Source organism: Clavelina lepadiformis, chromosome 5, assembly GCF_947623445.1.
Source record: "Clavelina lepadiformis chromosome 5, kaClaLepa1.1, whole genome shotgun sequence".
Lineage (NCBI taxonomy): Eukaryota > Metazoa > Chordata > Ascidiacea > Aplousobranchia > Clavelinidae > Clavelina > Clavelina lepadiformis.
In genome coordinates, this window is record NC_135244.1 from 18301898 (window position 1) to 18328955 (window position 27058).

Genomic DNA, 27058 nt, shown 5'->3' on the forward strand with positions numbered 1-27058 from the left:
ACGTGCACGAACTATTCCCAATTTTAATATTATATCTGCATTGGTGCTACTATATAAAACGTTTATGTTATATATTTGCACCGAGCTATATCCGTTGTGCAAGTTACGAGTGATATACAATTTATGCGCGCATTTTTAAAATTATTTTTCCTTTTTTTATTGTAGGCTATTGCCTACAATATAATTGATATCGATACAAAGATTTGACTGATTAAGCTGGCCGCGTTATAACGGTATTAGATCCTGATGAAGTGAGTGTACCACGTTACTCAAATACATCAGCAAATGGCCTATATATGAGGTTAGCTACTGTATATTACAATTTGGACGATATCATACAAATTATACAGCTATATTTTGGATGAATAATATAGTCAAAGATCATGCTGCGTTTAGTTTTAACGATATTTTTGACTATATTATTAAAATATGACAAAGAATACAACTTGTATGACTTTACATGATATGTGTATATTCTAGTCGTCATAGTTAAGCTATATATCTGTTATAGTCAAAATCTTTTATAATCTGTAACTGTAAACTCTCGAAATTACTTTTGCACTATCGCGAATATGTTTTTATATCTTTTATTCATCATTAATGCAAGAAACAAATGAATTTCCACGCAAAAATTACGACTATATCTTGGGCTCATCGAATTAATTACACAAGAATTTGTAACTCGAATACACATAAATATAAAAAAAAATTTTCTTTGGTTTTAATTAAATCACACTTTGAAAGTAGCAAAAAAGCACTTTGAAAGCAATAAAAGGTTGGTAAAGGCTAAATTTTCTGCTGGAACGACGTCTCAAAAGCTTGTGATGAACGTCGTCATTTGAAAAAAGGGAAAAAGCAAAACATTTCGTATTCGACAGTTCGTGTTACTCAAATATAGTACTTCTTGTACTGGATTATAAATAATACAAAATTATGATGAACATTTAGCTAAGACTCGTTTGCAGAGAAATTCTGTTCAAAGACATTTAAGTGAAAGGAGTTTTTATATGTCTTACATCAATACATCACAAGCCTATTCTAATGTGAAATAGAACGTTTTTGTTATCATCACTTATAAATTTTCCAAATTTAAAAATTTCAAATTTCGAAGGCGAGATTCCCTGTGCAGACAATCTCGTAACGCGGAAAAAGTTAGCAGCCACATTTCATTTGTTGAGAAAATAAGTTTTTTCACCCACTTTTTTACTTTAACTAAAGTTTTAAAAAATACAACTTATATGAGGATAACACACTATCATAAAACTGTATTTAAGTCATCAAATTTTATTTCGTCATATTTTAAACTATAACTGAGATGTGCAATTGTGCTATGAAGTATTACCATCTCCTCTTATAGTCTTGCGTGGAATGTAAATGTATTCAAAATTATCAAGAAGTAGGCTATCAGGTATAAGTAAAATCGAAAAGCAGCGCTCAGACAGAAGATGACGTGCCTTGATAAGTTTGACTTGCGTCATTACGAATTGCGACTGTGTTTGCATTGCTTTGGTCAGAAGAATTTTCTGAAGAAGGCTGTGCTGAAGCTACAGACGCGGTCCCACTGTAAGAGCGCTTCTTTTGAACGAATGCATCCACGGCTGTGAATACAGCGTTGTTTTCTCCCGGTGTGATTGTCAAGCTATCATTAAGAATTGCTTGACGTTGAATGTCATCCTTACGCCTGCGAAAGAAGATGTAGATTGTAGACCTACTGTACTTTCATACTGTCATCTTATATTTGTCTGCATATAGTGAGTGTGTATATACTCTAAATTAAAGTAGAACGCACTTTTCAATATTAAGGCAAACATCATTCAACTCACCTGAAATGATACCTTGCTAAAATTCCCAAGAAAAAGACTTGGATAACAACAGCGTAGTTGTAAATAGCTGCACAATTTTCAAGTTAAGTATATCGTTAGTATTTCAGGCAAAATTGTGACATAATACGGCCAACTTTTGTGTATATTCCTATACCTCTTCTCCTGCTTAGAAAGTTCAAAGGGGGGGTACATGGAAAAACATCCAACTGTGCCAAAACATTAAAAATCATTCCTTCAAATCCAGTGATGACCATTAACAATTGTATACACATGGTTTTGCCTTTAATAGCATGAACTTCTTCCATTCCTGCACAATTGATCATACCAACATGTCAACAAGTTAATTCTACCATCTTAGCATACTTTGCAAAACTATAACAGTATAGAGTGTATCTAAGCTTGGACTCTTTAAGTGCAGCTCATTGTCATGTGGAGTGGTTTCAGCATTCACCATACAGCCTTTTAGACTCTTAACTCTTTCTCTGGGGAATTTTAATGAGGCTCGTTGAAAGAAAATCAAAGTTATAAATATGTAACCTATTTAGTCTGATTGAATACTTGATGAATAAAATGTAATAAAATTATGTAATATGGCAAAAGTGACGATACTGTTGAGTTATTGCTACGAGTTCACTTGAATTCTTCAAAGCTCATTAACCCTTGCTAATGGTTGCAAATACAAATGGTATCAAATGGTTGAAAATCGTTTTGGAAATGTTACGTTGTAATTTTCAAAAGAATATAGTGGCGTTCAAACAGTTTCTTTTCTTAATACTGTGCATTTTGCTTATGTGTCCACACCTTTATAGGAACACTATGATGTTGTTATCTTTAGGTTGCATGATTTTTTGTTCAGAGCAACAAATTTGTGAGTAAGGTTGCTACTGTTCTTCTTCGTAATAAACTATATTTCCAACACTATTGCAAAACTTATATGCATAACAAAACTATCGTAGTAGCCCACATCAAAAAAGTGTATACGGACGTTAAAATAGCCTAAATCATAACCGATTTTACCGTGGATGCTTTTTGTCATTTGATGCATCATTTTAAATCCATACATGCATACGAGTGTAGCAGCACCATTTAGTACAGAAAGATACACCGAAGCACTTATTCCCTGTTAGAAATATTTTAGTAAAGCATCATAGAACATATAAACTACTACAAACATATGTAAATGGATAGGGCGAGAGATAAAAATGTATCATCTCTGTAAAAATTTATTTTATACTTACTTCTAAACTGTAGAGTTTAGAATCAGCTTTCAACAGTACACCAAGGGCACCGAAAAATGGTGTAAAAATTACGTTTTGTAAAATCAGCCATTTTGCCGTGTTTGTGACCCGCCTGTGAACATATAGTCAAAGCATTAAGATGTATATTGCAGTTCAACCATTAACCCGAAGCGTCTAAAACTCCAAAGTGTTTATGTGTAGTTACTTTTTCAGTTATTCTACGCTATAGGCCTTAGTACGTACTCTGAATTTTTAATTTTTGGTAAGCAAACAAGACAGCAACATGGAATATTGTTTAATGGAACATCATTGTGAGCACTTTTGTCGACAAAAGATTTGGTTCCCCCAGCAAACACAACTATAAGGTAGTAATACTTATACACCGCATAGGCCACAAATATTCCATAAATAAACGATAGGTATACAACTCCACGTGGAATAAATATTGCCACAGTTCCGATGATCATTAGGCCCTTAAAAGTAAGACAAATTATTGCAAAAAAATCTAAATTACATAAGAAAATTAAATTGGTCGCATCTCTATATGACTTATTTTTAGACACAGAATAGAGAAGTCATAAGGTTAACACAAAATACTAGCTACAAAGTATTAGTTTTTCGCTGCTATTAAGTGTATACAACTGGTTTTACCATTTGATTAAGTCCAACAAAAGGTTAGGCTACATATTCAACCTTACTTTGTTTCTTAACGTATATGGCTTACAGGAAATGTCCCTAAGATCCATAGCAAAGAATTTCTGAGATCTTTTGAATCCGCCTTTCGCAAGATGTAATATACCTCTTCGCAGTACACAAGCAGTAAAGCCAGAGACAAAACAGGGGGAACAGTAAGAAAAACGACTCCACCGTAACTCCAACGCTCATAAACACCTGAAATATACAACGATTCCTCCTGTAAGCCCAGTTGTTGTATATGCTAAAAGTTTCCCTTCCAAGCAATTACAATACAACAGTTTCGGGCGAAAATATGTAATTTGTATTTAATTTCCACGCATGCTAAGTATTGATCTTCTTTTAACAACCTTTACTGACTGGAATGAAAATATATTACCACTTGGAAAGGCTGTTTGCTGCCGTGCTGTAAGTGTACCGTGTATGACGTAATCGCGTCAACAATGTGCCAAACTCACCTTTGGATACTGACAAACATGTAAAAGGCAGTGTGTATAAGTCTGTATAGGAACGATGGCAACAAACGAAAAGTGTGGAAACATATTTTACAAAACCGCCTGTACTCTGGCTTGTTTAAACTAAACTTACGTACCACATATTGCTTCTCTGCCATTAACTTGCTTGCTTTTTCATAATATTGGTTCGTTTGTTTACTGTACGCATCATACAAATTGTACTTCAGTTCACCGCCATACTTATGAATAACACTTGAACTTACATGCTGAAAAAGCTTGGGACAATGGAGCTAATATCTTGCAAGTCACATTTGATAGACTTTCACAGCTCATTTCCAATGTTGATCGGTACCTCAGGTCTGCATAAAACACCCCTATTTCAACGCTTAACGAAGCTTGCGAAACAAGGAAGTGAATCTGAAAAAGACATCATTATTATCCTGCTGTGTATGACGTATATAGCTTACGAGTAGGAAGACATACACCAAAAGAGCTCATGTTAACGCCGATTAAGAATGTACGTCGTACGAGCTTGAACGAACAATTAAATGTTTCCACGCATCTCACGTACGCACTATCTGTGCAGTTATGAAATACATTTTCTGCAGGTAGAACTAGTCTTCGAAACGCTTTGGCAAATGCCATTCATATGAAACATATATGCATATGCATCCTTGCCTATGAAAACTCCTCAAAATATTTTTTACAGAATAAAATATCCTACACCATTTTGCGAAAAACTACAACTGCTACCCGCTGTACCGGTACCACACGTTGCTTAAACTGAAAGTCTGCGACTGAAATTGTAGTCTTGTGAAAGTATATGTTTTTCGCTACCAGCACGTTAGCAAATGATTAATCAATGGCAAAGAGAACTCCTACAAGGTAAATAAATTACAACATGCAACATGATCCAAGGTAAATATAACGTTAATCATGTTTCGTCACTATAAACGAGGAGACGGTTGGAGTAGATAACATAAACGTAACCGTTTCAATTGGAAAAAGGTTTCAACAGCTTGAACTTTAAAAAGTAAACAAAATGCCAATAAGTTCGATAAACTATTTACGGAGTGTTGTGTATTTTAAAAGGGGCGAAATCGTAAAACAAACAACGGCTGCATGATCAATGAAATGAGATAAGTGTGGCCCCAGCATGATATTGAATCTGTTTCAATGACGTATGCTGCGTGATACAACAGCGCTGTTTGTAACCAAAACTGTACCAAGCTTTTGTGAACAAATTTTTTCAAAAGCTTTGAACGTATAGGTAAAAATAATAACCAAGCATAATCACGAGTAAATATATCATGAGTCGTTTCAAAAATTCTGAACATTTATGGTTTTGTTTTATGTTTTTGCTGTCCCCCACGTGTTAGTTGCTATTCGTCCATGCGTCCAACGAAATAGTTATAAAAACTAACTGATCCTAAAAAATTTGCATTTATTTGCACTCCATCACAACCGCAAACAACACATTTATTTACTGTCTTTTGTAATTAATTATATGTTTTCTACTGAACCTTACAGGACGAGTAAATTGTCTACTTTCCAAATCCCATCGCAGGACTGGTTGGTGTGCACAGGTATCTTATCCAGATCATAGTCTTTCCGTTAAATTTCCGCGGTGTTTCAAGCATCAAAGCACGGTCTATTCGGAAGCGCACAGTCGACCACGTAAGTAACTTGAATTAAAGCCTTCACACTTGTGGTCAGAGATTTACCGTCGGAAAAAATACAGAAGTAAAACCACACGCCAGATATTTGCAGAAGTGCTAAAGAAAAACTGACATATAGGCAAATTAGAAAGAAGAAAAAAGTTTTCCTTTTGCTTAAGACAATGATTTTGGTATCAAAGGCTTATCAGTTGGTTTGTTATCAACAGACATCATTTGTTATCAAAGCTCTTGATAACATGCATTCAAGCAACGTCGAAATTTTAGACCCTTGTGAAACGGTATGATTTTCAAAACAGTCTGTAGTTTGCCTGTGCCAGTATTTAAATAAGCTCTTACGTCGTCAGTAAGATATTTGAGTCTTATTTTATATTTATAAAACTTGTTCTTTTCATAACGATGAGTATTTAAACCAGGTAAAAACACGCGGAATGAAACGCAAAAGTCCTGAAGATACCTCAAACGTCTCAATGAAGAACACGCGCACGCAAGCAGCTGGCAGAGAACGAGAAAGACTCCGATTGTTTAACGACGCAATCGATGATTTGCAAAGCGTCATTCCAATTCGGTTGACGCAAAGCAGAAAACTCCATAAAAAGCAAACACTTCAGGTAAGTTTTTCTTGTGCAAAATAATAAGATATTCGAATGAAGATTATTTGCCAGATTAAGTTATGTATAAGATCAGTCCTAAGCATACCCTTATCGGTTCTCAGTAAAATATATTTCTTAGACATGACATTCTCCTTAATATGCATATAGCTGGCTATTCGTTACATCAAATTCCTCCAAGACTGCTTGAAAGGCAAACGAGACTGGAACGACCGCAACAGATTCTGGTGTCGCGAAGAAGACGAGGTGGTGATGAACGCAATGGAAGCAGCGGCGACAGCTGGAAATATTCCAGGCAATCAAAGTCCTGCAAGGCCACGACAGGATTTAATCCCGACTGAGTTTTCGGCCGCCCAATCCAAAGAGTCCAATTTCAGGATGCATCGACAATCGCTCGGGCTCCAGTATTGCGCTTCCACCGTCGGAGCCCACCAGTTTCAAAACCCAACAGCTTGTTCCGAACAATACTTACAACAAACTCCATACTCTTTACCACGATCTTCTGTTATTTCCAAGAGTCACTGCGCAGTTGAAAATGATTTGCCATCTGCTGATTTCACCTCACAACCAACTTACGGTCTTAGGTATTCGGAGAACATCATTATTCAACACTGCCAACCTCAACAACCACATCGCACGGAGATAAATTTCCGAATGGACACTTGTAATTCTAGCAACGTGGAGCGACAGAACCGAGTTAGTTTACAGCGAAAGGTTACACACCCTTTAGATGGAGGAAGCGTTTGGCAAAATAACAATTTTGTAGACGCTGGTGTTTGTACAGACGCTCATATTTTACCAGAGAATGCTTCCGATGATCAGACTTTTGCAGATCTGGAGGAGATAACGTCATCGCCAAAGAACACATTATTGCAGCCAAATAGTTCCGACTACGACCGCCTGTTGTCTGTTTATGGGTTGAATGTTGTATAATCGTTTTATCGTATTGCTTTGCATTAAAAATATGCATGAAAGTATAATGTTCGATGTACTCTGTGAGTTATACCAATAAAATAATGTCAAGAAAGATCTAAAGTTCTAAACTAAGCTGGTGAATCGCTGTTACATGAAGTTAATCGTAAATATTCCATCGACTCATTTTACAAGGTCAATATCAGCCTAAAATTAATTGTATAAGCGTACTGCTATTCTGCAACAAGATGTTACTTAACAAAGAACTATTGATTTAAGACAACAAAGGGATGCATAAAATTTATTTTTCTATTTTAGTGTTGCCTATACGTGGTACAATATATGTCTATATGCAGTCCATTGCATGAAAGTCAGTGCTTGGATCCCTTATAGGAATTAGCATGCGTTTACACAATCAGCCTGCTTGAATTTTGTTTAATGACCGCCGTATTTTAAATGAAAGAGCAAGCCATATGCGTTAACTTTTGTTTAAAGGGTTTCCCGTTCATTTAACTTGAGAAATTAGTCGAATGATATTGTCCACTGATATTGTTTACGCTACCAGTCGCGGGACTATGTGAAAAATTACAGTAATACACGCGTATCCTGGTAAGCTTAGCAATGTTAAGTGCATATGCACAGAAGTGAGCAGCCGGTACTTTGAGCACCGGTTATTGGCAAAAAATGTACCGACCTTACCGGTATTCGGTACCGTTTCAAAAAAATAGTTCAGTACGTTGTCAATACTCGCTCTACCGCAGCTTTTTGTATAAAGGATGCTCTCCAAGTGCACTTTTGCCCCAGTTTAAACCCGGCTAGAGGTTACTCCAAGTCAAAACATATTTCACCTCATTGGTTGCAACTTTATTACACATTTGTATAGATTAAAAAAGGACAGCAAACGCTAAAAGTTGGCATTAACGTTTAATTAAAATGAACTTTTGAAAATCATACTTCTCAAAACCTTGAAATAATCAATTGAAAAGTGCCGAGTACCGGAACCGACTAGAATTTCTTGAAAAAAGTATGTCGATACAGGGATTCGGTACGTTTTTCCAAAAGTAACGGCGGTACAGTAATTAAGTACTGCCCACCTCTGCATATATATATACATACCGTATCACATGCAGTTTGCCGTATAATGTCTTGAAATCTGTGTATAGGCTAATCATCCCACAGTATAAGCTTACAAGTAGTCAAATTACTTACAACCTGTGTATGCAAGTCTTATTCTTTCATGTGATGGGTTTATGAATGCGGTCTATGTTTGTCCGCTGTAATGTCTCTGTTAAGTTATTTGCAAGTGATGGCGTCACCGATCTCCATTTTTTGAGCCGTATTATTCAACTTATGCGATTATTGTTTGGAATTCGGCAAATAAACAGGAAAATTATGACTAAAACCATGAGCTAAGTTATTATCCAAATTACCTTAACTGGTTTAAAGTATTTTATAAATAAATCAGATTCAAATATCAAAAGAAATGTCCCAGTTTATTCTTATGACTACACACCCTGTAATATGGATTTTCACGCATTATATGAACGTGGCGTAGCGATTATAAACTGGGGCTAAGATTAGCCCAGCTTGATACCTTCTTTAATCAGATTTGCAGCATACGTGTAGGCCTACTTGTACAAAATTTCGATTGCAGCTAAAGACCGGTAAACGTCAGTTAAAAAGAGCATTTTGCAAACTGATATACTGTATACAAAGATGCAAGAGATTTTTATTAAACAACTACCGAACATATTGCCTATATAAGTTACCTTAAAATAGCTAATTAACGTATATTTGTAGCCACTGTTGGTTCCAATAAGTATGTATTGTCAGATAGCTTACAAAAATATATTTTTGAGTTTTTAATATTTTTAACAGTTAAAATACCTTTTGTCATTGTCCATTTCCAATGCAGGCCAAAGTTTGATTTGATCCACTAGTAAACACATTGGTTTTTATTTGAGAAAAAAAACTCATTTTTTCAGAATTGAAGTTCAAATGGAGAAGAACGGATCACAGACGGCAAAGAACGATTCAGTGGTATTCCAAAAGCTGACGTTTTAAAGCACGTTTGTCAGCGTTTTTGTCATTGATTAAAATAATGGAAAAGCACAGTTTTGAAGATTTGTTTCTGTGCAACATAATTTAATGCTTAAAATATAATAAAACAAAAACTCCCTCAAACGGGCTTCCATTGCAAGCAATTGACACAGATACGTCTTACGAGACCACAATTCACAGGACGAAACGGAAAAGGAGCTTCCTGTTTGAGGCAAGATGTGTCTCAAATTGCCGTTCCTTAACGATCGGCGATTCGGCTGTGCAAAGTATTAAGCTCGCTTAGTCATTGGCTACAAACACAGAAGAAAATTTCAGCTTGTCGTTCTCTCATGCGTCATGTGATTTGATGGTGGAGCTGAAGGTGGCCAGGTTGTGATTAAACGACGCTGGTATCTTGCAACTGATGGAATCGTTTGTATAAGTTGCAAAAAGGCATTTTATTCATTTAGAATTAGTGCAAAGTCAAGTATAATCTAGCAACTATTAATAACAAGAAAATGACGCGGAACGCAAAGACAAGAGCACGTAGAGGCGAAAAGTGCGGACGCAGAAGCCGAAAACAACCCGCTGAAAGCCATGTCGTGCAGAGGCCAAACGCGGCAATACGGGAACGGGAAAGATTGAAAATCTTTAACGAATCTCTGGAGGCTTTGCAGAAAGTCATTCCAATACGACTACCTGAAGGAAGAAAGCTTCACAAGAAGCAAACATTGCAGGTAAACTCAATTTAACGTTTCAAAGCAAACCATGTAAAAAATTACGTTAGTATTTTTTTCTCAACTTTTTTGTTAGAGTTACCACGTTTCTACCAATTTAGTGTAACTGCTCTAAACCGCCTGACCTAACAGGTAAGCGCTTTTCTGGAATAAAATTTAGTGTAAACGTTTATACACGAAAGTTTCGCTCAACAACAGCGACTATGATAATATGATCTTTCTTGGTGTGTCTAAACTTGCATTTCTAACAATTTTTCTATAATTTGTCATATTCAATTTCACAGTTGGCATGTCGGTACATTAAGTTTTTACGGGATTGCTTGGACGGCAAACGCGATTGGGATGACAGGCGAAGATTCTGGTGCGGAACAGACGAAGATCACATGATCGACGCAATTGACACGGCTGCTGCAGCTAATGGAATGGAGTCTGGAGCGCCAAAGACCAGTAACCCTGATCGCCTTACGTTCAAATGCACGCCAAAGCAGCGTAGTAGCCCAAGGTTGGACAAAGAACGGTGCAGGATCGAGTGTTCCGAGAAAACCAATAACGTCATAAAGACAGCGGGATTAACACCTACGTCGTCTTCGGTGTCTACTGAACGGGCTACGATTCACGGTGACGGATTTAACATTCCATGGCACTTAGATATGAACAATTTGCAGAGTGGCACTTTAAGGAATGCCCTTGCTCAAGATTCTGACGGTTTTAAAGTCAGCTTACAGACTTCTGACACACATTTAGATCACAAGATAAACGTTCAGCTTTCCGCATGTCCTACACAAACCGCGTTACCGTCTTTTCCATACTATACCGGTAATCTCTGCTTTGATAACCAACCGGGTGCATCAGGAAAAGGACTTCCGCGGATAACAAACAGTTACTCGGCTCCTGGCGCAGGAAACCCAATACTGGAAAAATTTCAGACACCACGTCGGGTCCCTCCGATCGTCTTAGTGGCGCCGCCCCAAGGTAGTGGAATAAATCCCGCAGAAATTGATCCTCCCGTGGACACAACCAGGGATTCGGCGGTGCCCTCGACGAAGTACCAAGCAAGCAGCGGGAGTGATTTCATGAAAATGCCTTTGCTTGGAGGTTCTCCGTCCCGCTGTTACGGCGATGATGATTTCAACGCAGTTTGGACCGATATTGATGAGATCATTCGCAAGAACGAATCTTAGAACCTTGGTACCTTCATTAACTCTTAGCTTTAATTGCCTTCTGTTAGTCATGAAGAATTAAAACTTTGATTTGAAGTAAAACGTGTTTTTTGTGTTCATTTCAGTCGTACAAAAACACAAAGTTTAAAAAACAAAGTATAATTAAACTATATCTATAAAAAAAACGTGCAAATACTTCCCATCTATGTGTTATAAAAGTTAGCTAATAGCTACAAGCAGATAGCGTTAGCAACAGAAAAAAACAGACAAATCAAGCACAGACAACAAAAACAAGCATAAAAAGTGCAATCCGTAGTAAAAATTGACTTGGTAAAAAGTTCTAACTTCTTAGATAGGCTTTAGACGGCATCTGCTACATTTAGAAACAGCAATAAGCAGTTATCTTCCAATCACAACAGCCGGTTCGAAATTGCTTGAGGCATACAGTACACACCGACTGTAAGTGAGTGTTAGGCTTTGAAGTCTTTTTATTTCACTCTCTGCATCCTTACAAAAGTGTTATGATGTCCGACACGTAAGGAACCATCTGACTCGACCGCGGAATGAGCAGTCGCCCTTGTCGGCGGAAATGACGCATTATGCTTTTGTCGCATAGAGACGCCACCTTGCGGGGATTGATTTGCGCTATGTGATTTTTGCCGGGTGTGCGGTAGGACGTACATTCTCGTTGATAAGCTGAATTGGACGAAGTCTCGTGATGTATCAAAGCTCCTGCGAGCAAGCAAACTTAGTAATCGATAGTGGCTTTATGCTTTTTACACAAAGGGGTGCCAATTCATAGCCGTGCATATATAGAGTTAATACAACTTATACAGTAAATGTATAATGTATGTGTGTATAATAATCTATAAGTTACTTTGTAAAGTGGAATTGTGCCCAGCTATGAATAACAGAACCGCATGTATATCGTAATACTTAGAATTATGCAAGCTGCCTGCTGACACACACACACAGATATTACACACACACCCGACTTATTATACTTACTTGGACGCAGGCATTCTTGCTGGGTGGGGTTGCAAGGTTGTCAAATCCGAACTTGATTGTGAAGTGTCAAATGCAGAAGGAGAATAAATTCGAACCCCGCCCATTTTAGATCTAGTCCCGGGTACTGCAGGCGACGTGGGCTTGCTGAAAAACATCCCCGGGGTGCCTTTTCCGTCCACCCCTGTTCCGCCCACTTCTCCGCCCCACGCAGAACGGGCACCGGATCGTCCTCGGCCGGGAGTAAACCTGTTTTGTAATAAAGCAAATAGTGTTTAAACAATCTACTTTAATCAGGGGCGGCTGTATCCGGCCATCAGCTACAAATTTTGTAACTGCAAAAAAACTAAGGTATTTAGAAAGCTGAAATTTGTTAGAAACCCCAAACCTGATTGTATTGCAATTAAAAGTGTTACATATCAACACACATATATATATATATCAACAAATATCAACACATATATCAACAAATCGTTTGTTAATCAGTAATAAGAGTTTTACCTGAAGTCGTCTGGTAAAAAGTGTCCAAGAATACATTGTTGTTTTGTTCTGAAAACCTGCTTTTTAAAATCGTTCTTTGCGTTTCCGTACCCGTTGAATATATGATCCGCAAAAAGTAGCCGTCCGCCACAGTACATCTACGTTTTCATACCACAGGATAAGACTCTAAGAAAAAAACTTCCAAGACAAAAACATAACCGTGTTTAATACCAGTGTCATTCCGGGCACGACGTTGTGGCGTCCTAAAAGTAGTGGCGTGGCGCGACCAGTACCCAACTTGGCAACCGCGAGATCGTATCTCAACACTCGGTAGTTATCGTGCCTGCTTTGTCTACAGGGATGGGTGCGGTTTCTATACAAATATAATTATCTAATTACTATTAAATCAACTGATAATTTCAGATTTGATAATACTGCGACTGTATTTATACTAAATCGTAGATTTAATATTGTTAATATAATTTAATCAAATTTAACAGAAATGGAATTTCTGTAATATTTTAGTTATTTTAAAAACGTTGTGAAAATGTACATGACACCTTTTTCAATGTTACCTGGCGGTAATAATAGTCATACCTATTTTTCTCAATATAAAGTCGTTCGAACATCGAATCGTACGAACTGGCGTCTGGATAGAGGCTATTGATGACGCAGATTACAATAAGCTGAGTGACAGGAGCGACAATGCGCAAATAATAGTCAAATTCAAGGTCGTGTATGAAAGGAATCCGGTGTTTACTGCACTTGCACTGGAATGTTTTCTCTCCAGGTTTGTTTTCTGAACAGAAAAAAACCGTTTTAAAATAAACTTTTTGATTGGTAATTAACAACAGGTTTCCATATCCAGAAAGGAAATTTACAATTAAATAATGATCTGTGGAATTATTATAAGCTTTCAAGCACTTAAATTAATCTTGTTATAGGCAATTTACACCTCAATTTGTAACGTTCGTTTATATCAGTTGGTACATTCTTCATCATACATCATACATCCGTACCTACCCGACTGTAACAATTTATTTCTGGTCGCCACCGGGCAGCACTCAGATGCAGGCGTCCAAGATTTTTCGCGGGAAGACGAAGAACTTACTCCGGCCGCGCTTGCGCTACTGCTCGTTCTCACGATCGACCTCGAAGACCTTTGCAAACTCTTCGACCCAAGGGTGGCTGGACGTTGCCTGGAGCCGTGTGCAGAGGCCATGGTATTGGAAAACTTTTCTTTTCCTGGTAGTAACAACACGTATTTTGAATACAATATTCTGTAATGGATCTAATGCGTATCATACAATTACAGCTTTCAACATAAATTATTCCTTGCCGATTCTTGTATCAGCAGCGTCAGTTGGTGTGTTGACAATGCGCACATGAGAATCTCCTTTCTTGCTTACGTTGGATGACGTCAAAGCTTTCTTTCTGTGTTCATTGAGAACAACCGCCTGGAGAGTGAAACATTTTCAATTTAATATAGAAGCCTGATACTCTTCGTTTTTTTCTACCTACTCTAACAGTCTTTTTAACTGGATGTATAAATCCAGGCTCGAGACAAGTTTGACACTTACATGAGGTCCTGGGATCATGTGTCTCGGAGGAGCAGATGGAGACCTGAAGGACTGAAATTTAGTGCCTTTATCATCAAACTCTACATCTTCTATATTGGAAACCTTTCGCTCTCTGGCGCTTTGAATAGTCCTATGCGCGGATTTGACCTTTCAATAAAAAATGTTTGATCGATGTCAGGGAACGTTTGTTCAGCAAACAACGCCTGACAACTAGTCTACGGGAGTTTAAGTTGAATACTGAGAGGCGGGACTTGTTATAAACCTGTGGTTTATCCAGCATGCGTTTGAGAACAGGAGAGCTAATCCCGACCGACATCCTGTAATGCTCCATCCAGTCATCCACTAGATTCCTGGTCTTATCCTGAAGTTTCGCGAGTTCGCGATCGGCCTGGGATTCGAACTCGAATCTCTCAGGTGGATCAAGCGCATGTTTAAGTTCCTCCAATTCATACGGTTTTTTCGACTACATAAACATTATTAAATTTTTAGTTTTCAAACTATTTAACTTCCCCTTAAATGAAATATATGAATGTACTATGTATGAATGCACAACACAAACTAAAATGTATTGGAAACTTCCAACCAATAACATAAAGGTCAACAACTCGAATGGGCATTTACCGATTTTCGCGGGCCGATACTCTTGCGGCTTTTATTTGCCGTCTTGACTTTTTCACCTTTCCCTGGCTTCGGAGTCACTTGGAGATCCGTCGCAGCCTTTGATGAAAGTTTAGTGCCTGACTGTAGCACGCCCTATATATTTTTTAAAAGAATTACTTTTAGTTTTCAGTATCTCGCCTCCCCTAACTTACTCTTTCAAATCAAATCAAAAGCACTGGTTGCGTGTAATTGCCTTAGTGTAAGTAATTTCCACATAAGTTCCTTACCACTGACTCTGCGCCACTTTGTGGTGAGCGGACGCTAGACATAGCACCAACTGGAATTTTGATGGACTCTCTGTTTGAGTTGAAATGCAGTGTCACGTTTGATTTGTTGATTACTCGGACGTACATTTCCTTATTCAAATGAAATATGACGCTTTCTTTTAACTTCCCGCCGTTTTTCGGCCATTCCCACTTTCTTGCCACGGAACCGTTTTCGGTCTTAAGCAGACCACCTTGGTTGGTCAATATTAACCCGGGTACTCCGTTTTTATGATAGCAGCACGACTGAAAACATACAAAATGAACAGTAAAAGGTTTCGAAACGCTCATATTGTCAATGTTTATTCTCACTACCTTCCCATAAGGAGTGAAGCTCGCAAGACAGGTCCTGTCTTCATTATTGGCGTAACAAGTAACGTAGAGTTGGTCTGGGGCATCTGGCACAGCACTGGCCATAACTGCAACTTCGCCATTCTTTGGGTAGCTGCCAAACGTTAAGTATTAAAATTATATGCAGCCTATAACACCTTGTATAGTGTACAGTGTGCGTTCATAAACCAAAACAAAAATTTAAATTAGGTGGCAGATTCTCTGTTGAATTAAAAACTGTTGCTGGGCTTACTAGACTGTAATAGATCCGTCGGGCAGCTGGACCATAAACTTCTCTTTCTCGGCGCTGTCCATCTTGCTCAGCTGCGGAATCTTGGGAACTCCTCCGGATTTTCTTCCAGGAAGGAGCCCGGCGCTAACTGCGCCAGCTCTTCCGTCCGGCTCATTTCCTTTCCTAGAAAGAAGCAAATTTAACGAGATTTTTCTATAAGATCCTGCAATGCTTTTCTTTGAATGGTTTTCCTGCATGTCCATGAACTCCATATTACCTGTACAATTTAAGGAGCGTATCGCGGCGACTGTCTCCATAATTGCGAATCATCATGGGCTTGTCGCATCCATTACTCTTCGCTATCTCCTCCTCTTCTTCCCTGCAAATGAATCAAAGTTAAATCTGAAACAATGAACGATTGAGCCCCTTCCGCGATGGTAACACAGCCGGTCAAATTTCGTTTTCCGCAAACCTACTTCTCAATACTTTAACCTACTAGTCGTTTTTGTTAACAATTTTTTAATTAACAATTTTTTTCTGTTTCCTATGCATTTACCGTTTCTTACAAATAACTATCTTATGTTGAAGTCAACTAAAATTACTTCTGTTTCATGGCTGATTGCAGACGGTTGGTGGCCCACTCCAGTAAATTGCTTTGTTCCAAATCGGGTTCTGGTTGGGCATTCACGATCCATCCTTCTTCGAACGCTTTCTTTGAGGACAAGTTGAAGCTAAGGGTGGGATTTCCTCCATAACGAGGCAACTTATCATCTAGAATCAGCAAACTTTTTTATAAGGCCACTGATTTTTCCCATTATAAGTTGAACTTATAAAAGCAGATTTCAGTTAAAAACCAATCACAAAGTTAGGCCTAACTGTGATGCAAAATCATTTAAAACTCATGCTTACAGGGTTCTGGCGGTCCCGCAATACTAACATTTGACTTTGTCGACCAGTCTTTGTTTTTGGATAATCCGGTGACTAAATAAAATGACATTTTCAGTTTTAAACGGCCGGATAAACATGTATTCCAACTAAATTAAATAACAAGTCAAGCTTAATAATATACAGAAAACAATACTGCAACGCATTTAACTGGTAACGATGACAAATAACGAACTTGTGTAACAGTTACACCAAGCAGAAACATAAACTGTATGGTCTGCGTATCGTACCAGACTTTTTTCTTTCTTCCGGAATAGTTTGCAGTCTTGTTATAGTCTGGCCGTATGCTACTTGCTTGCGAAGTGATGACTTTGAAGGTTGTTTGTTCAATGTTAATTTGGAAGAAGTCTTATTGGTCTTCATTATTGATTTTATCTCGCTAAGTTGCGGAACCGGAACTGCAGGAACAGGGATGCTTTTGCTTTGCTGAGTAGAGGTACTTTTCTTTTGCTGAATGTCTTCATCTTTCGTTCTAGGTCCTACGTTGAATATAGATATTGACTAGATGGAAAACTACTAAGCTTTATATCTGATTAACTTCTTTACGGATTGGGGCTGATAGGCCTACATCTGGCAACCCTACCGGAATCTATTCTAAGCTGCCGGAACTAAATTTGAATGAATCTCTGAAATTATTTTACCTTAACCTCTATTCTAACCTGCTGGAACTAAATCTGACTATCTGAAATCTTGTCACCTTTCCTGTTCTTAACAATCAGTAAAACTTTAGCTTTTACATTAATCTAACTAACTTCATCATCTGTTTTCAGAATTCCTTTTCCTGTTGTCGTACGGTCAAGTGATCTGTGCGCACTGAGAGCACTTCACTTCAGTTGACTTTGGAAACTATGCTAAGACAAATATAGACTTATGTTTATTCTTATAGCTAAAAAGAAGTTATTTATACAACCTTGACTTGCAATGCTTGAAACACTGGTGAAGGATAGGTTATCGATGACACCAGTAGGTTTAACGGTAACCGGTTTTTCTGAAAAACTTACATCTTCAGGAAATACAATGTCTTCAATAGCGAACTTGTTGTCAGTATACAGCTCAGTTATAACTATGCCGCTCATTGCAAGTTTTATGGAATACTGTAACCACAGATAGACACATTGTGACACGAAACTTAGAATAACCTTTCCCTAGTTTACCTAGACTACACCTACACTTTTCCCTATTCTAACAAACCAGCACTTGAGTTATATGTGTATGTTTTCCTCATACAAATTGACCTACGTGAAACCATTGTTCCATTATGATGAAATAATAACTGTATTTTGAACTAAGGTATTGAGAAAAACGAAAATTAAAATTGTTTGATATAACGGTTGCTACTATCTCATAAGAAAAAATCGTATGTTCGAAGCAATAATGCATAGTTTTTTGTTAACCTAACGAAAATATTACAACATAGCAACCTAAATCATCAACATTTTGATCAAAACTAACTTCAATTTATCAAACTTAACCAGCTATTTTTAACAACAGGCTTCGTGATATATTGATGAAGAAAGAGCCCTTTCTGAGTAACAAAAGGAAAGAAAGAAACTTAAGTGAAAACTGAGAAGTTGTGGCGACTTATTTAAAGTAGTTCAAGGATAGTGTTTAAATAAAGTTTAAAATAGGTCAATAAAATCAGTTAAAATAATAAAATTCATACCAGGTAACCCAAGAAAATTCTGAGCAATGTCCTTCACCGAAGTTTTCCCAGCCTTTTTGAGATCTAATATTGTGCGAGTGTCCGCATTACTGCCTTTGGTATGTGCCTTGCTACGCGATTCTTCCAGCAGATCAACAATGCTTTTTAATCCACTAGAAATTTTAGGTCCGGATTTTTCACCACTTCCAGCACCTGTTGCAACCACTTTTGGAATTCCAGTGTCATTTGGAAGTAGCTGAGTAACATCTTGTTTTCCGCTATTAATCGTTGGGGCGTATTTGTAACCTGCCTGATAGGAAGACGACTGCCAGGTCCTTGGGATATACATAGCATCCGCAGTTACGTCTTTCCATTCCTGACAAAGAAGATCCGCAATACCAGGCGGAAGGAGCATCGACGGCTTCGTTTTTTCCGTAGGAACAGGTTCGCCCGTACCTGGGTCATACAGTGTTGTGCGTTGGGCATATTCTTTAAATGAGGTTTCAAAACGTTGCAAAGTATCAGCAAGCTCACGCAGGATATTAGGAGCCGCAAAAGTTGTTTCTTCAAATTGATAGCGCTGTGGATCTTCCGCCTCATTAAATGATAGTCTGGAGTTTCCGAAAGGGTTATCGCCAAACGAGCCGAGCATGGCACCTTTACTGTCGTTAATGTCAGGAAAGAGATGCCTGACTTCTTGGCTGAGCTCGTTACGAAATTCGCCACCCATCAAACCCACATCACCATCAGGCTGAGCTCCAGCAACAGCTTCCTTACCATCTTGCTTGCCGCCTTTTGCTCGTTTTAGCATGCTCTTCGGATCTTGTTTTCCAAGAAAAGCCGCAATCCGTGGATTGAGATTTGCATATTTGAAATATCTGCGGTACAATAATGCACAATCAAATGTACTGAAAATGCTTCATCCACATTAGGCTATTTCTCTAATCGTAGCCTACATTTCGTTGTCTTATAGTCGCAACAAATCTACGATCGCAAAAACAAGTGATATTGGCTAAATATTTTTACCTTAGAGCTTGCGGCAACTCTTCCGGTTCTTTACGTACACGGCGATATTGGCGCACAGGATTTCTTTGGTGATGGAAAAACAAATAATTATTGTTTTCGGGCAGCGAGGACTCCATTGTGAAGGATTTTAAAATACTTGATTAAAAATACCTAACTCATGATGGAATTTCCCCTGCATTGCATTTCAATTAAAATCAAGAGCATAATGAAGTCATAAAGATATCTGAGTTGCATTCCTTGCTACTTAGAATTGCATTCCATCTCGAAGGATAGGCCTAACGCGAGCTGCTCACTTTACCTATGCAGCATCGGAATCACCCGAGTGGGTGCAGGGCAAATTATATTGCGAAGTGGTGTTACCCAAACGCTCAAGTACCCTGAAGTGATGATTGAAGTTACAGTAAAGTAAAAATCGATTTCTCAAGGCTTTGTTTGACACTTTGATGACATCGCGTCTTGGAAGTGTTCTAATCACCGTTTTTTTTCGTTTATTGGTATACTCTGGTACAAAAATATGTATTATCCTCAGATTTCTTTCAAAATACTTAGTGACAGGCCTTATCGCTGCTAGCAAGATCGTAATCGACAACTAAGCAAACTCTAAATCTTAGCTACTAAAATGATTTACGAAACCGAGTTTGGGTTAGAGTGTTAGACTATCGTTCTCATGGCATTGCCAATTAACAACTAAAGCCCAAGAACATTAAATAATCAAACATTAATTTCATACAAAGGTTTAGATAACCTAATAAGCCTTCCTTGGGCGAACCATATTAAGAACAACCTTTCGCTCGAACTACGACATTTCCTACTGCCTTTCTTTCTCGTTTTGAAATGTTACAAGGCACATATATGTAAACAATAAGCCCTTTGTATCAGTTACAAAGCATGTCACATTAAACACCATAAAATCTTAATGAACATCCCTGCGAGTTATTAAAAGGAGCTCAGCAAAGCCTATATTGTCCTCACGTTTCACTTCGTTACGGATCGATGGTTAGCTTTACCCTGTCGGCAGGTAAAACAATCGTGGCGTTGCTAAGCGATACCGGACGAACGAGAGAGGGAGTAAGACGACGCCTACGTTACACGCGCCTAAATACGATTCTGTGACGTTTCGTAGATTACGTCTCACATACGTATACGTAAACGTCAAGTCAACATCACACTTTTGAAGTACATTTTACTGATTACCGCAAATTTCTATTAACATGAATTTTATTTTACAGTAAGTTCACTAAAATTGTTCTTGATGTTTTCCTGAATATCTTTTCGGTATTTTAATTGATAGTTTACATTTAATACTTACGTCAACAAACCGCCCATTCAAAGAAGGTTTACAGACGCTATCTTGAAGTAGAATCGGGGTGGAGACGGATTTTAAATACAATGAGTTACCTATCAAAATGGAACTGATGTATTTGGAGACAAAATAAAGTGATCCAAAGAAACAACGATTGAACGTTTGGTGTACAGTTAGTTATTCATATTTATATTTCGCTCCGTGGTGAGGTTTTCGAAAAGCCGACGACCTTGGTGGTACTTTTCTGTATGTCTGTCCATTTTGCTCAAAATCTGCTCCAATTTAATCTTCAGTCTACGCTTAAATTCGCCCTGGCGTTATGCTGAAGGACAACTCGGAAAAATGATTTTCACTTAAAATAATGACATTCACCACTGAATTTAAATTCTTAGCTTGGAGTTTGTTTGACATTGTTCGAGGTAGAATGACAACCACAAAAGATTGTCGGTTTTGACCAAATCCCCGTTGTCAAAAGTTCTATTTCACTTCCTCAATAATAAAACCGCAACGCTCTGGCAGACAATGAACCAAACGGCTGTAACCATGATGTAGGACGTAAGTTGTACTGTCTCACACAAAGAGAAATGACAGCATATTGAAGTGAAATTAATACACGAAGCACCAACAAATGAACAGCAATGCTACCAAAAAATAATCATTGAGCTCATACAAACTTAACCTTTTTCAACCCCACAACCATGCAATCGTTCTACTAACAATGCCAACGAACAAAGACAGATCTAAATGACAGATTGGTAGTCTAATTGCTACACTACGTAATAATAACAGTTGTTATCACGGAACCCGGAAAATTGGTAAAATAAATAACAATATGGCCTCAATTTCATCGTTACCTCTTTGTAACACTGCACACGAAGTGACGTAACAGCAAACACAAGCTACGTAAGCTTGTCAATTGTCAGTCTTAATATGATTACAGATACTATTAGCACACAGACAGCCAGTAAATGCTACACGGTCTTAAGAAATACTTTCACTACTTCGGTAAAGTGGCAGGTTAGGAGGCGGTTTTAGCATTTCGTTTGACATGCAATCTGGGACCGTGTTACTAGCATGATTACCTGCATAAATACAATGAATGTTAAACTCTTATGACTTGTATGAAATGGACTGCAGTGGTATTTGGTAATAAAACAGCACAGTGTTGCAATATTTAGTAAGCTTTGCAGAAAAAGTAACACGATTCATGAATAAATAATGCAATACAATTCAAATTAGTATAGATTAAGCTAATCTAGTTAAGCTATAAGTCACCTTAATCATCCATCACTATAAAAACAAACAAAGATTTTGCTGATGACGAAATCTAATTCAACTACTAATCAAATCACCATCATCTCCAAAAGTGATAGCAGTTTCACAATTTCCTTTTCCACCCACCGTCCTTTGTTTAGCAAGCAAAACTGCTTGCATGGCCATGTCATTAGAGAAACCCAAGCCGAGACCATTTGTCCAGTCCATGTTTTTATGTCCACTTTCAACCTGGTCTTTGGAATCGGCTTGTGGTGTGCTGCTTCCAAGCGATATTTCAGCATTACTTAAACATTCACTTTGGACTGTTGAATGCACGTTGTTAGTTTGGTCAGGTTGGTATGTTAAACTACCTGGTTTTTGTTTGTACTTTTTTAACGAAGGAGGTCTACCTGGCAAAGAGGCTTTCTTTGGAAAAGACAGAGTTCTGTATTTCTTCTTGCTTGCATTTGACGATGAAAAATTTTGAGAACGATTGTCGGTTTTGTGAAACGATATCTTTTGGTTGTCTTCTGTTAGACTCAAAACATCTTTTACTGCCTTGGAACCATCTTCACGGTAGGATTGTTTTGAACGATAGTGAGGAAATAGTTGTCTCTTCCACATTTCTCTTTGTTTTTCACACGTCTTTACTGCAAGCACTGATTGCAATTCCTCGATCACAGTAGAAGACTTTTTCAGATTTTTTTCAAATGGTTCATCTGTTCCAAAATCCAACATTTTACCGTCATCTTTACGATCCGCTGTTCCTTCAAATACCTAAAAATGTGAAGACAGAAAAGATTAATTCAAGAGCTATTTTTTTGAAAAATTACAACTTTACAGTTGACATTCTCTGTCCTTTACCTGATCCTCAACCAAGATGTCTTCATCAGGATTGATCATGGTTGGTTTTGACGCAGTATCCTGCAGAAGAACATGTTTATCTTTTAAAACTACAGAAGGTTTTTCGCTTCCGACTGTCTTGATCTGTTTCAGGCAGTCATCCCAGCATTCCAAGCTCGCATCAAAGTGTCTTTTCAAGTCATGAAATTGTTCTAGAAGAAAAATAACGACACCATACACATTTTATTTGAAGCAATTTACAAGAGACATCATCCTAAAAAGAAGGGGGGAAATACAGCCAAAGTAAACTTAAAAACATTTCTTGCTGAAACAGCTTCAAATGTATATCAATTTGAATCAATGATTAACGAATTTGGATTTTATTCTTATGGCAATTGGTGCAATTGTTGTATCAACTTTATTGCAACCTGGGTCTTCTGGTTTCCGCCCTTTGCAAGAAACAACTCTAGAACTTTTTGTTTAAGTTTTATAAGTCATACATAAGTTGGAAATCGTCAAAAATGCAATATTGCAGTCAGTTTAACCAACCTGTACCACTAATGTCAAGTTTATGTGGGAGAACCTTTTCTTCTAACTCAATTGACCTGAAAACAGAACAACTATGATAAAAAAGCATTAAATTCAACAAGAAGAAAAACTTCAAAATTCAATTACAACACTTACGCCAAAATTGCAGCTCTCATGTGGACTTGCAAGCTGTGTATATTGACAAAAAGTGCAGATGACTGGAACCCATTTGAGTCTACACAATAAAATCAGTATAAATTTCAAAAGATTACATCTAACAATTATAGAAACATTTTAAATCTCTTCGGCTTGGTTTAACATCACACTGATCATAGGTTCTGTGAAACATTTAGAAAAAGGTTATAAATGGGTTTGATAAAACCATACTTTGCTTAGAAACTTCGTCATTTGTATTTCGGAGGTTTGACAAGTTCTTATGCATGTCAAAACTATGTTGCAGTGTAGTCAAGCAATCCATTGTTACTTTGTATGGTTCCAACAACAGATGCGGAAATGTGGAAAGAAAGCCTAAACGCACAAATAGTGTTAACTTATCATATACGGCAATACAATAGAAAAAATACACGTAAAAAATTCATGAAACTAATATGTAGGTGTAATTTGTACATGTAGCACATGGAGTATATCATAGTAACAAGACATATAAGTATGGAATCATTGGGAATAGTAGCAGGCTTATAACGCTGTTCACATTTTTCTTTACTCAAACAACATCCTTATTTAAACTGCACTGACTGCAGTGTTTGCGTTTGTTTACCATTTGGTGTGAAGTCCCAGGTTGTACCAGACAGAGTTAGTGACAAGCGAGTCAGCATTTCTGACCTTTGCTTTCGTAAGAGGTCATTGAGGGATTTCAGCACAGCTAGACAACAACCATCACTGATCGTGAGCAACTCAGCAGAGCTTACATCCTACAAAACAGCTGCTTGTAAATTTTAACGAACAGCTCAGACTTTGATTAGTTGAACATTGACAACTTATATAATGATGCTGCATTGTACTTGTACTACTGTTTCTTTCATGACATGAAATTGTTGTTTATGCTTTAATTAACACAAGAAATTAAATATTATAATTAAAATTGGTTCTAAAATGCAACCAACACAAATAAAAAATAAATCACTTAATTTAGGTTTGGGTTTGGCGCTAATTTTTTGTACAATTTTATTATAAAAAAGTATTTTACCATGGTAAAACAGGGTCCCAGTTCTTCAAGTGGGATATTACAGATGTGGTACATGTCCAGGCCATCAATGTCATTTTCATCAAGTTTATATTTCTGCAGAATCAGCGTTGCTTCTCTGCATACTACAGTACACTTCACAGCGCTCCTAAGTACAGCCAGTCGTAATTTCATAAATGCTCGACAATTCTGCATTGTGCCCAGCTCCAACCTTGTGATCGGTGTTTTGCCGTTAACCCTAGTAGCAAGCATAAACACACATTCAACTATCAATCGGAATTTTTGTAAGGGCGGACAGAATTATTGTACCATAGCAATGCGGATGTCTTACAATTTATACCCCCTAGATACCACTTCCATTTCTTGCACAAGACGTATGCTGCGTCGTATCATTGAATTTAATTTTTCACTTGCTTTTAAAAAATTTTTCAAAGCTTTAAGATTTGCTTCATGCCGCCTTTTCCAAACCAGCACAATTATCTTTACAAGAAATTGCAATCAATCATTAAATGTGTCATCTTTATCAAAACTTCTTAACAAACATAAACAACATAATGATGACTAAAATAAATAGGATTCGCTACAGGCTACTCTAAATATGATTTATGTTACTCCAGCATATTTTCAATCCTTTTTAAGTAATACTCACCTCTAGCCGAATATTGAAAAATGTTAAGAAACATGTCACTAACGCGAAAATGATCTGAATGAAAGTTGGCACAATTGGATCAAAAAGCGCTGCGAGGAAGAAAGCTAATAATGCAACAATCAGCGTTGAATACCTACAACAAACATGAAAAATTTGTGAGCATCGGTACCACAAGATGTAGAATGCAATAACATCAAAGGCTAAAATTTACAATTAATTAATTATTGAACGGCTTCATATCAAAAACTGCAATAACATAATAACCACAATATGTTAAATAAATAATTGTACAGAAAACACTCTGCGAGGTAAATATTAAAAAGCCAGCACAAGAATTAAAAAAATGCAATAAGAATGGCATTGATTCGGTCGATACTTAAAGCAAATCGATAGAGAACAACATATTGCCGCAAATACTTGTATTAATTGCAGTTAAGTCTCTTCCTTTGCCATTCAATGGACATTTAATTCTTTGTACCGGCAAATCTTTATATTGATCATATATATTAAAAAACCTATAATTACTGCAGTTACGTACCTGGTGGATTTTCCATCTGGATCTTTGTTTAGCAATGATCTCTTAGATATCAAGAATTGTTGGGGAGTCTGAAGGCAAAGATAATCCAAGTCATCCTCCAGCATTATTTTACTTTCAAGAATTTCCTTCCCATATTCAGTGTAGAAATACCGGCTCTGTCAAATATGTGCTTGTTTATTTTGACCAGTAACTGACAACTATAGCAAGCAACACATAACTGTAGAATGATGGTTTACACCATTATAAATGATATCTTTTAATTAGCTTTCTAAGTTTTTATATCTGTATCATATTCATATGTACCATTTTCACAAGAACATCTTGAGATACGGGAAACATGTTGGCCCACTGCATGCGAAAAGAGCGCCATTGCCAGTTTATATAAGCCTATAAATATATATACATATATACTGTATGTATAAAATAAGGGGACATAAAAAAAATCTTTTACCGGTACTAGATGAAAATATGTATCTACATGAAAATTCAAAGAAAATATGTAATTTAGTGCTTTGACCAAAAAGTACAAACACAAACTTTTAGAGAGGTTCCAAACCAGAAGCCGTTCAGATATCGATAATAATCTTCATAATAAGTTGTTTTGATTCGAGAAAGTGAACCTTTCACCTCATTAACATTAACCACATCGAGGTCACTGAGATAAGCATGTAGGGGGCTCCCCTTAAGTGAGAATATAGTTAAGTGAAAACCAGGCAACATATTCTAAGACTAATGCATGCTTTAAACTATGGGTCTCAAACATTTTGTAGCCTGTGTTTTATGGGGCCTTGGAGAATATTTTGTACGATCCGCTATGTATTTTGAAACCTTCAAATAATAAGCGATTAACCCTTTAAGAGACACATATTTGTCCTTGTTGATGTGAAACCCTACCCAAAAAAATTGATTGGGCAAGTAGAGTAAATCAAAAATTGTATCAAACATTTTGTTTTTATTGTATCTTTTCAATTTATTAGTGTGTATTGTGGCCCTCGAGCTGCAATAAAAGTTTTCATTTAGCTTTAAGAGCGATTTGAGTTTGAGACCACAAGTTTAAACATTTCCAAATAAACACAAGTGTACCTCCAAGGTTATGTCCTCTTCATTATCAGATACACTATTTTCAGTTGAAGCAGATTCCATCATAATCTCTGATGCATTTGCAATCTGTCATCACTTAACTGTTGACAGCACTATCTTACAGAAAATTTTCTGCGGTACTTACATCATT

The 27058-nt window shown here is 37.3% G+C and overlaps 5 protein-coding genes across 6 annotated transcripts; 2 read left to right on the top strand and 3 right to left on the bottom strand.

Moving 5' to 3' along the window:
* Positions 1-597: 597 nt before the first annotated feature.
* On the bottom strand, positions 598-4622 carry LOC143461152 (organic solute transporter subunit alpha-like). The gene is made up of 8 exons (XM_076958961.1): positions 4473-4622; positions 3786-3952; positions 3305-3534; positions 3062-3173; positions 2841-2943; positions 1978-2130; positions 1824-1890; positions 598-1681 (listed from the first exon to the last, which is right to left on the bottom strand). The coding sequence occupies exons 1-8, from the start codon at positions 4540-4542 to the stop codon at positions 1435-1437; spliced, it is 1149 nt and encodes a 382-aa protein (XP_076815076.1). The 5' UTR covers positions 4543-4622; the 3' UTR covers positions 598-1434.
* A 1389-nt stretch (positions 4623-6011) lies between these two features.
* Positions 6012-7490, top strand: LOC143460395 (uncharacterized). The gene is made up of 3 exons (XM_076957885.1): positions 6012-6166; positions 6302-6496; positions 6647-7490. Exons 1-3 carry the CDS (start codon positions 6050-6052, stop codon positions 7427-7429), a joined length of 1095 nt encoding a protein of 364 aa, XP_076814000.1. The 5' UTR covers positions 6012-6049; the 3' UTR covers positions 7430-7490.
* A 2252-nt stretch (positions 7491-9742) lies between these two features.
* On the top strand, positions 9743-11502 carry LOC143460291 (uncharacterized). The gene is made up of 2 exons (XM_076957743.1): positions 9743-10185; positions 10470-11502. Exons 1-2 carry the CDS (start codon positions 9967-9969, stop codon positions 11364-11366), a joined length of 1116 nt encoding a protein of 371 aa, XP_076813858.1. The 5' UTR covers positions 9743-9966; the 3' UTR covers positions 11367-11502.
* LOC143460290 (uncharacterized protein C3orf20 homolog) lies at positions 11431-19691 on the bottom strand. 2 transcript variants are annotated; one of them, XM_076957741.1, is made up of 18 exons: positions 19509-19691; positions 18504-19360; positions 16805-16876; positions 16498-16666; positions 16173-16274; positions 15917-16078; positions 15649-15778; positions 15298-15579; positions 15032-15163; positions 14673-14873; positions 14411-14557; positions 14170-14287; positions 13854-14075; positions 13428-13629; positions 13062-13203; positions 12852-12988; positions 12354-12599; positions 11431-12077 (listed from the first exon to the last, which is right to left on the bottom strand). In XM_076957741.1, the coding sequence occupies exons 1-18, from the start codon at positions 19622-19624 to the stop codon at positions 11834-11836; spliced, it is 3681 nt and encodes a 1226-aa protein (XP_076813856.1). In that variant the 5' UTR covers positions 19625-19691; the 3' UTR covers positions 11431-11833. The 2 variants fall into 2 exon arrangements, with proteins under 2 accessions (XP_076813856.1, XP_076813857.1); XM_076957742.1 differs by lacking the exons at positions 18504-19360; positions 19509-19691 and adding exons at positions 17071-17319; positions 17751-18051.
* A 1561-nt stretch (positions 19692-21252) lies between these two features.
* LOC143459857 (vezatin-like) lies at positions 21253-27052 on the bottom strand. The gene is made up of 13 exons (XM_076957160.1): positions 26911-27052; positions 26365-26508; positions 26131-26214; positions 25828-25982; positions 25290-25422; positions 24972-25120; positions 24644-24878; positions 24215-24368; positions 23824-23964; positions 23593-23671; positions 23458-23513; positions 22930-23120; positions 21253-22842 (listed from the first exon to the last, which is right to left on the bottom strand). The coding sequence occupies exons 1-13, from the start codon at positions 26971-26973 to the stop codon at positions 22144-22146; spliced, it is 2283 nt and encodes a 760-aa protein (XP_076813275.1). The 5' UTR covers positions 26974-27052; the 3' UTR covers positions 21253-22143.
* Between the last annotated feature and the right edge of the window lie 6 nt (positions 27053-27058).

Bases quoted from the DNA above. Each gene is read 5' to 3' on its own strand.
- LOC143460290 (XM_076957741.1), bottom strand. From the start codon at position 19,624: ATGGAGTCCTCGCTGCCCGAAAACAATAATTATTTGTTTTTCCATCAC. The intron at 14,288-14,410 runs GTAAGTGTCAAA...TTCACTCTCCAG, and splicing joins ACATGATCCCAGGACCTCAT to GCGGTTGTTCTCAATGAACA. The intron at 12,078-12,353 runs GTAAGTATAATA...GCTTGCTCGCAG, and splicing joins GCAAGAATGCCTGCGTCCAA to GAGCTTTGATACATCACGAG.
- LOC143461152 (XM_076958961.1), bottom strand. From the start codon at position 4,542: ATGAGCTGTGAAAGTCTATCAAATGTGACTTGCAAGATATTAGCTCCA. The intron at 3,953-4,472 runs GTAAGTTCAAGT...TGTATATTTCAG, and splicing joins GTCCCAAGCTTTTTCAGCAT to GTGTTTATGAGCGTTGGAGT. The intron at 2,131-2,840 runs GTAAAATCGGTT...TCAATTGTGCAG, and splicing joins AATGACAAAAAGCATCCACG to GAATGGAAGAAGTTCATGCT.
- LOC143459857 (XM_076957160.1), bottom strand. From the start codon at position 26,973: ATGATGGAATCTGCTTCAACTGAAAATAGTGTATCTGATAATGAAGAG. The intron at 26,215-26,364 runs GTTTGTGTTTGT...ATATATTTATAG, and splicing joins GGTTTGGAACCTCTCTAAAA to GCTTATATAAACTGGCAATG. The intron at 22,843-22,929 runs GTAAAGGACAGA...TCACATTTTTAG, and splicing joins ACATCTTGGTTGAGGATCAG to GTATTTGAAGGAACAGCGGA.
- LOC143460291 (XM_076957743.1), top strand. From the start codon at position 9,967: ATGACGCGGAACGCAAAGACAAGAGCACGTAGAGGCGAAAAGTGCGGA. The intron at 10,186-10,469 runs GTAAACTCAATT...TCAATTTCACAG, and splicing joins ACAAGAAGCAAACATTGCAG to TTGGCATGTCGGTACATTAA.
- LOC143460395 (XM_076957885.1), top strand. From the start codon at position 6,050: ATGATTTTGGTATCAAAGGCTTATCAGTTGGTTTGTTATCAACAGACA. The intron at 6,167-6,301 runs GTATGATTTTCA...TATTTAAACCAG, and splicing joins TTTTAGACCCTTGTGAAACG to GTAAAAACACGCGGAATGAA. The intron at 6,497-6,646 runs GTAAGTTTTTCT...ATATGCATATAG, and splicing joins ATAAAAAGCAAACACTTCAG to CTGGCTATTCGTTACATCAA.